We start from the raw sequence: 9,566 nt of genomic DNA, 5'->3' as shown, positions 1-9,566 counted from the left end.
GGGATGGGGCATGGCGGTGGGGGGGGTGGGGCATGGCGGTGGGGGGGTGGGGCATGGCGGTGGGGGGAGGATGTGACGGGGATGAGGAAGCAGGGGGAGGTAGAGCTGGGGATGGGATTTAGAATAGAGCTGGGGAGGAGAGCTGGGGTGGGGATGGGGTTAGATTGGGGAGGAGGTTGTGGTACTGGCTGGGAGTTAGGGGTGAGTTGGATTCGGGGCTAGGATTGCAAATGCCGGATGGTTAGGAATAGAGATGTGATTTGGTTTGGCTTTGGAATTGGAGGTGGGATGGGACAGGATGAGGGTGGTGCTGGATTAGAGACAGGAACGGGATTGGAGAGGGCTGAATTTGAAGTTGGGAATGCCTATGTTGAGGATTTGGAGGTGGGTAAAAGATTGGGGCTGGGGTAAGGGTGGGGTTTGGGGGTCGAGCATGAGTTGGATTTGGGTTTGGTCGTATGCTGATGGTTTGGGATTAAGATAGAATTAGGTTTGGCTCTAGAATTAGAGGTGGTGGAGATTGGGATGGAGTGGGGATAAAAATGGAATTGGGATAGGGTGGAGCTTCGGAATAGATGTAGGATTGAAGATGGGGCTTGGATTAGAGTTATGGGTGGAGTTGGAGATGGTTGGCTTTGAGGTTGGGCATGGTTAGATAGAGCTGGGGTTGAGGGTGGTGGGTGGTTTCTGTGTGGGGAAAGGGTTAGGGTTAGCGCTGGGGACGGGATGGAGATGGGTTTGGAGTTGTGACTGGGATGGGGATAGGCATGGGGTTGAAGATAAAGATGGTGCTGGGGATGGATTTGTGGATAGGGGTGAGATTGGGGTTGCGAGCAGGTTTGGCATTGGGGTTGACGTTGGATATGGGGGTAAGGACCGGAGTCGGTCGTGATCGGCACCATCTTCCTCAGAGTTTTCAGAATCCGTCTTGGCCACCATTCCCTGTCACCCATCTATGAATCCAGGCAGCAGCTGTTTCAGGGGATCAAATCCATCCCCCACCCTGGCTCTTCCCACCCCGGCCACTCCAATGACCTCACGCTCATCAAACTGAACGAAAGAATCTGTGAGGCTCAACACGTCGGGCCATCAACGCCTCCCATTGTCCATGCGCTGGGACCAGCTGCTTGGCGTCTGGCTGGGAAAAGACCAGCAGTCCCCAGGGTGAGTGTCCAGGTCTTTTCCGCTGCCCACCTGTGTCTGCCTTTTCCCCGTCTCTGTCTCTGAGCACTCTGCCCCTTCCCATCATCCTCCAGCACTCACTGTGGCCCTTCCCCAAAGTCCTCCAGTGCTTGGACATCACTGTGCTAAGTGAGGACAGGTGCAAGAAGGCCTATCCAAATCAGATAGATGACACCATGTTCTGTGCTGGTGACCAGGCCGGCAGAGACTCCTGCAAGGTAAGGCTAGAGACTTCTCCATTCATTCAGCAGACACGCACTGAAACCAGCCAAGTCACCTGGAGCCTTGCTATGTGCTGGGGACCCTGCGATGATCAGATCGGTGCTCACAGAGCTCATTCTGGAGCAGTGCTGTCCAGTAAAAATATAATGTGAGCCTTACGAGTAATTTTATTTGTTTTTTGTGGGGTTTTTTTTCCCCCACTGTGGGGCATGTGGGATCTTAGTTCCATGACCAGGGATGGACCCTCTGCCCCCTGCTGTGGAAGCACGGAGTCTTAACCACTGGACCGCCAGGGAAGTCCTTAAATGTCATTTTAAACATTCCAGTAGCTACATGTAAAAAAAGTAAAAAACAGCTGAAATTGACTATTGTAATAATATACCCTATTCAATCCCATGTATCCCAAGTACCATCATTTCAAAAGGTAATTAATATAAAAGAATTATGAATGGAATGCTTTACATTCTTTTATTCTCATAGTAAGTCTTTGAAAGCCAGTGTGTATTTTTTTGTTTGTTTTTGTTTTATTTGTTTTTCCTTTTTTTTCTATTTTTTCCTTGTTTGTTTGTTTGTTTTTGGTTTGTTTGTGCCAGTGAGTATTTTTACACTGACAGCATATCTCAATCTGGACTAGCCATGTTTCAGTGCTAAGGGCCCCATATAGCTAATGGCCACTGTATTAGACAGCACAGGTCTCAAGGGAGAGATCAAGGCTGTGTTGTATAGAAGGGCAGGATGTGCCCTGAATAAAGATATCACACCTAAGGGCCACCCTTCATACAATATACATCGCAGTTTTGTCTTAGTTATTTTGGAACATTTCAGGCAGATGCAGTCTTAAGTGTCTCATTCCCATAAAATCTGTAGTGTGAAAGTTTTCTGACAAATGCTAGTAAAATGTCTTAAAGAAGGAAAACAGAAACCCATGGTCGGTATTTTTAAACGAAAATATTTAATAGAGAGGATTGATCACAAAGTTGTTGGAATAGCAAAAAGGTTAAAAAAAATCCTATGGTCAGGAAACTGCATAAACAGGGTAATTTCAGAGAGTGGTAAGGGCTGTGCAGGAAATAAAACACAGTTTTATGAAAGCAAGTGATGGGGAGGGCAGTATTTGGAAGGGTGATTGGGAAGGCCTCAAAGAGGTGGCATCGGGGCAGAGATTGAATGACGCAAAGGAGCCAGCCTTGCAAAGGTTAAGGGCAAGAAAAGCATGTGCAAAGGCCCTGAGGCAGGGAGGAGTTCGGCTGATTCAAAGAATAAAAAAAGAGCCAGCATGTTTGGGGGACAGGGGTTGAGGCTGGAGAGGTGAGTGGGACCCAATGTCCAGCAAATATTTCTTCATCCCCAGTACAGACCTTCTTTGTATTCTCACGGGAGCTTTATTTGTTGAGGATGACAGAAATTAAACTGTTACAGCTCAGGACCCTTCCCTGTATTCAGGTCCCCAAAGGGTCTGGAGGAATGTAAATTAACAAGCTCTCTGCTGGCAGGATGTATGTTTCAGTAATCTTGGTGTTTAGTAAGCTGTGGGCTCAGACAGCACTCCAGTCCCATTCTGATGGCTGGGAAAATCTCCCCACCCACCCCACTCACCCCCGCAAATCTTACATATGTGACAGTTGCAGCAACTCCCCAGATCGCCCAATTTAATCTGTGTCCCCACTTAACATTGGAAGCACCCACATCTGGAGAGAGGGATGGGTGGAGGGGTTTTTATCGGAAGAAAGCAAATCTGATTTGGATGTCAGCATTTTAAACCACTAGCCTTTCCGTAGCCAAGGGTAGTACCTTGCTTTTCTTTCCCTAGACCTCCAGTGGCTTTTTCATACCAGAGTGTGGTCTGGGTGTGGCCGCTAAAAGCAAGAAATAATAACAATAATACTAACACTATAGCACTAAGAGCAGTTAGCTAATTGCCAGACACTCTTTTTTTTTAATTTTATTTATTTAAAAAATATTCTTTTTTATTTTTGGCTGTGTTGGGTCTTCGTTTCTGTGCGAGGGCTTTCTCTAGTTGCGGCGAGCGGGGACCACTCTTCACCGCGGCGCGCGGGCCTCTCACTATCGCGGCCTCTCCCGTTGCGGAGCACAGGCTCCAGACGCGCAGGCTCAGCGACCATGGCTCACGGGCCCCGTTGCTCCGCGGCATGTGGGATCTTCCCAGACCGGGGCCCGAACCCGTGCCCCCTGCATCGGCAGGCGGATTCTCAACCACTGCGCCACCAGGGAAGCCCCCAGACACTCTTTTAAGTGTTTCCGATGCATCAACTCAATTTACTCATTTAACCTTCATTATTAACTCTATTTCACAGACGAGTAGCCAGGGCTCAGAGCAGTTAACTACCTGCCGAGCAAAAGAAACTCTGCAGGGATGCTGAACAAGGGCGAACAAAAAATGATGAGAGAAATGTTGAAATTTAGCGATCGGGGCAGCTAAGCTTTTTTTGCCTGGGGAAGAGTGTCTGCATTATAATGGGGAGAGAGGCCAGGTTGTAGGTATTTTGCATAAACATAAATAAGAAATGACAGTAAAGAGTGCTGAGTATTATTAATTACAGGGAGCTATGGGGAATTAAGCACAGGTGACCTAAATTAGTCCAAGGGAGTGATTCTCAACCCCAGGGTAATTCTGACCCCCCAGGGCATGCATGGCAATGCCCGGAGATGTTTTCATCGCTACCGCTGTCTGGTGGGGAGGGAGGGGTTTCCTAGCCCGTAGTGGGTAGAGGGATGCTGCCAAATGCCTTACAAAGCACAGGACACCCTCCCGTAGCAAAGAATCATCTAGTCCCAACGTCGGCGGTGCCCAGGTTGAGAACCCCTCACCCAGGGGCTGAGAACTGCCTCTCTGCAAAAGTGAGGTATATGTACAAGGTGGATTGGTGTCAAGGACGGGTAAAGAGTGAGGAAGGGAAAGGAAGGGGTGTCCAGTAGGAGAAACACAATATTCAAAGGTTGGAGGGGAGAGTGAGAGAGAGAAGGAAGCACAGAGACACACAATGAGGAAGACAGATGGAAAAGAGGTTGGGGGTTGGGTAGACAGGGACAGAGGGGGTTTCCAAAGGGTGAACGTGGGGTGAAATATTAATATTCTCTCTGTGTGTCTCTTTTTACATGTGTCTCCCTCGCTGTCATTGTCTGTGTCTCTATTCTTGCTGCCCTGGTCCTTCTTCATCTATATGACTCCCTCCCTCACCTCCCCACATCACCGCCTCTCTGTGCCCCTCTCTCTCCTCCACAGGGTGATTCCGGAGGCCCCGTGGTCTGCAGTGGTTCCCTCCAGGGCCTTGTGTCCTGGGGAGACTTTCCCTGCGCCCAGCCCAACAGACCCGGCGTCTGCACCAACCTCTGCTGGTTCTCCAAGTGGATCCAGGACACTATCCAGTCTAATGCATGAGTCGTCCTAGGACCTGGCTTTCTGGCCTCCCTCGCCCCCTGCAAGTCCCCACCCCTGCAGGGACCCCAACACTCCTTCCAGACACCACTTCCTTCCCCAAAATGTTGAGGTTGTTCATCTCTCCAGTGCCCCGCCCCCAGTCTCCTGGAATCAAGGTCCCCCTTCCCGGACAGTGGACGGACAGGTCCTTCTGGTCGGATCCTGAAGACGGTTCCCATAATGACCGGGGCGAGAGTTGCACTGCACCTCTGTCTCCCCAGTGCTTCCTTCCTCAGGTCCAGAGTCCACCTTCTCTGCAGCTGTGACCCAAATCTGGTCCCAGAAATAAAACGTCTGAGAAGTGGGCTCCGTGTGTGGTCTCTTCCTTGAACGGCCGGGCAGCCAGGGACAAGTCCCTCACCCCTCGGCACCACTGTGTTCACTCTATTAGGTTATTTCACTTGCAGCAAACAGAGATTCACTCGATCTGCTTTTCATTTTATTCATAAATATTGATCGACTGCCAGGAATGTGTCCAGATGCCGGGGATATTGCAACGGGCAAAACAGGGGAAAATTCCTGCTGCGTGAAGCTCCCCCTGTAGTAGGGGAAGACAGACAATAAAAAAAATAGGGCCTCCCTGGTGGCGCAGTGGTTGAGAGTCCGCCTGCCGATACAAGGGACACGGGTTCGTGCCCCGGTCCGGGAAGATCCCACGTGCCGCGGAGCGGCTGGGCCCGTGAGCCATGGCCACTGAGCCTGCGCGTCCGGAGCCTGTGCTCCGCAACGGGAGAGGCCACAACAGTGAGAGGCCCGCGTACCGCAAAAAAAAAAAAAAGACAAATACATTATATACTATAATAAGTATGTGATATGAATAAAAGGAGAACAGGGCATGAGGAAAGAGGAGGAACGTTGGGGGGTTGTATATTTACCCTGGGAGGTCCGAAGGGTGCGGGCGAGCAGTAGCTACTCCGACCCCCACCCTCACCCCAAGATGACCACATCCTAATCCCTGGAACCTGTGACTATGTGACTTTATATGGCAAAGGGACTTTGCAGCTGTGATTAAATTAAGGATCTTGAGAGGGAGAGACCAGTAGAATCCAAAGTGTCCTTATAAGAAGGAGGCAGGATAGGAGGTCAAAATGAGAGAGAGATTGGATGACACTATACTGATGACTTTGAAGATGAAGGAAGGGGCCACGAGCCCAGGCATGTAGGTGGCCTCTAGGTAATGAAAAGGGCACAGAAATGGATTCTCCCCTAGAGCCCCCAGAAGGAATTCAGCCCTGCCCGTCAATGCCTTGATTTTAGCCCAGTGAGACAACATTTTGGACGTCTGACCTCCAGAACAATACAACAGTAAATTTGTGTTGTCAGCCACTACATTTGTGATAATTTGTTACAGCAGCAACAGGAGAGTAACATGAAGGGCCTCTCAGAGGAGGTGTCATTTGAGCTGAGACGTCTGGGATGAAAAGGGACTAGCCCCGTGAATGGTGTCCCAGATAGGAGGACAAGTGAAAAGGCTCTGAGATGGGGACAGGCTGGGCATTTCTCAGGACGCAAAGAAGACCAACATACCTGGAAGCTGGTTGGTTTGTTTTCCTAAAAGTTTGGGAAGCCACCAGAGGTTTTAAAGCCAGATGGTGACGTGAGCTAAGAAGATCATTCTGGCTGTTGGTGGAGAACAAAATGGAGCTGCTTGTTGGCCAGAGTTGAAAAGGGAGGTGCGTTAACAACAGACTATCCATGACTTGCATTTGGAAAATGTCAGGACAGAAGCAGCTGCCTCTGGGATCCTTCGCTCTTCCTCCACGTGACCTTGCTTTCACGGTCTCTCTCTTCTCATTTCCTGCAAGGGGCATCCTCTATTTTCCATCATCCCCCTGATAACTGGCTCCAGTGATTGGCTTGTCTTATTTCACAGTAGAGAGAGAGAAAAAACCTGATTGGATGCTCACAGGAGGTGCTGACTCTGGGTCCAGTCAGCTATGGCCAAGGAGGTGGGGCCGCCTCGTGCAGGTGGAGCCTCCAGTCACCCTTCCAGCAGCAGCAGCGCGCAGTCAAGGAAAAGGACACAACCGGAGGCACGAGTTTCAGTCTTCAGGATCCAGATGTCAGTATTTTATTTGTCAGGTTCACCCAGATTTTCATCTATAGTTGTAAACATTTCCTTCTCACTGTTGCCAAGTATATTATTTTGTAAATGTACTTCCATTTATTTACCCATTTTAACAGTGAATAAGCATCTGAATAGTTTCTAGTTTCTTCAACAGTTTTAAACCATTTGACTTTTTCCTAATGTAACGTTTGCTAAAACTATGGTGAAAACAGTTTAGGAGAAGCAGTGTACTTAGATGCTCCAACCACCCCATTCCCATGCTTATCCCTCCTGATGACAGAACCCAGAAGCATCCTGGATCGGGTTTAGGCTCAAGGGTGAGCAGGACATCAGAAGGGAAGTGTGTGGGCCAGGAGGCGGAAACTGTGGATTGTGAACTTGTCTGACTCAGCACAGAGCCAGCTGGGCAAAACTGAGACGTCGTCATCGTTCTCTACATTGCATTGCCGTCTGTTGCTCGGGGTGGCACGTGACCTAAATAAAAATGTTCACCAGGTGGCCACGTGATCCAGTTCGAAGCAGTAAGACATAAGCTGAAGTATGATAGGTAACTTGGGTTGGAGCTATAGACAGGAGGACAGACTGGGGAGGAATGTAAAGATACACGTAAACAATAGTCAGTGTTCTAGATCTGGGCTTGGATGTTGGGTTCGCATATATTTATTATTTGTTGAAATCAATGAATGAATAACTAAGTAAAATAAAAGAGGGTCATGCGTGGTTCAGTGTTTCAAAAAAAAAAGAAGACATAAGCTGAAACCTAGCAGCTGGGTTTTCCTGGGAGGCTTTTGTTTTGCCGATAAAAGGGAGAGCATTATGTTTGGTCCTTCCCTCTCTTCTCACCTGGCATGTAGGTGCCCGAGGTAGACCAGCCACTTTGAGGATAAAAGCCACAAATAAAGATTCGATTGTGGGATTTCCCTGGTGGTGCAGTGGTTAAGAATCCGCCTGCCAATGCAGGGGACACGGGTTCGAGCCCTGGTCTGGGAAGATGCCACATGCCACGTAGCAGCTAAGCCCGTGCGCCACAACTACTGAGCCTGCGCTCTAGAGCCAGTGAGCCAAAACTACTGAGCCCACATGCCACCACTCCTGAAGCCCGTGCACCTAGAGCCCGTGCTCCACAACGAGAGAAGCCACTGCAATGAGAAGCCCGCACACTGCAAGGAAGAGTAGCCCCTGCTCGCTGCAACTAGAGAAACCCACTCACAGCACCAAAGACCCAATGCAGCCAAAAATAAATAAATAAAATAAATAAACTTATTTTTTAAAAAAAGATTCGATCGCAAGAAGCAAGAGGAAGCCTGCATTGTTGACAACTTACTTAAGTACCTGCTCCAGGCATGGACTTCCAATATCTGGGCTCAAAACAGAGAGAATAAAACCTCAAGTGTCTCGGCTACTGGAGCTGGTTTTCAGTATGCTGATACAGAGGAAATGGTGGGGGAAATAAAGTTTCTAGGAACTAAATGCTGAGCTAAGACACCGTGCACATTTTCCTTGGCAGGTTTGACTTTCCCTTCCTGGGTGAGGGTGTGTCTTTTCCAATGAGGAGACTGGCTCCAGAACCAGGATGAGACAGATGTCAGTAAATAGTTTCCATTAAGGGTGGAGAGGATCAGTGTGTTTCCTGCATGGTGATGTAAGCGGTGAGAATAGGGCTGTGGTGGTGCAAGAAATAAGCTTCTTGCCCTACTAGACATTAAGACATACTACAAAACAAAATTAATGTATTTTTTAAAGTAAGGTATTAGTGCAAGAACAGACAAATGGATCAGTGACGCACAGCAAGAGCTCAGAAAGAGGCCCATGGGAACTCAGTGTAATTTTATATACTCTCTATATAAAATATGTTAAAGTAGCAACTCAAAGTAATGGAGGAAGAAGGTACACTTAATAAATGGTGTTGAGAAAACTGGCTCACGGGGCTTCCCTGGCGGTCCAGTGTTAAGACTCTGAGCTCCCAAGGCAGGGGTCAGGGTTCGATCCCTGGCCAGGGAACTAGCTCCCACATGCATGCCGCAAGTAAGAGTTCACATGCCACAACTAAGGAGCCAGTGAGCCACAACTAAGGAGCCCTTGAGCCACAATGAAGGAGCCCACGTGCCGCAACTAAGGAGCTGGTGAGCTGCAAAAGGAAGAAAGAAGGAAAGAAAGAAAGAAAACCGGCTCACTGTGAGGGGAAAACTAAATGCAGATTCCTATCTGACACCACACATGAAAGTGGACTCTAGAAGTATTAAAGACCAATATGGGAAAGATAACACTTATAAGGTCAATAGAAAAAAGAATCAAGGAGAATATCTTTGAATCTCTGTGACAGGGAATGACTTCTTAAGACTTCAAAAGCACAGGTCATAGGACAAAACATTGATTAGGTTCATTATGTAAAAACTAAGAATTTAGGTTTAAAGGAAGGTAAGACAGGCCATTAATAGGCATTTGTCAGAATGGGAGAAATTATTTGTAATATCAAAAATGGACAAGGGACCGATACCTGTAATAGGCAAGAAGCACCTGTGAAATGATAAGAAAAAAGATGGACACCCTTTGGGGAAAATGGGTAAAGGATATGAATAGGCAATTTGTACAAAAGCTATGCACATGAGGGGGATGTTCAAAACTCATTAGTTATCCGAGAAATGTAAACTGAAA

At 48.2% G+C, this 9,566-nt stretch overlaps 1 protein-coding gene across 1 annotated transcript in view; it reads left to right on the top strand.

Moving 5' to 3' along the window:
* KLK5 (kallikrein related peptidase 5) overlaps positions 1-5,143 on the top strand; it is a 7,919-nt gene extending 2,776 nt beyond the window's left edge. Inside the window, exons 3-4 of the mRNA XM_029236227.1 lie at positions 912-1,164; positions 4,649-5,143. Coding sequence (XP_029092060.1) covers positions 912-1,164; positions 4,649-4,804 — 409 coding nt within the window. The 3' untranslated portion in view covers positions 4,805-5,143. The remainder of the gene's footprint in view (positions 1-911; positions 1,165-4,648) is intronic.
* Positions 5,144-9,566: the final 4,423 nt, after the last annotated feature.

Source organism: Monodon monoceros, unplaced genomic scaffold (genome assembly GCF_005190385.1).
Source record: "Monodon monoceros isolate NGI ecotype Baffin Bay Population unplaced genomic scaffold, NGI_Narwhal_1 Super_Scaffold_10, whole genome shotgun sequence".
Taxonomy (NCBI): Eukaryota; Metazoa; Chordata; class Mammalia; order Artiodactyla; family Monodontidae; genus Monodon; species Monodon monoceros.
Note: the sequence above shows the minus strand (reverse complement) of the source record. Positions and strands in the feature narration are given on the sequence as shown.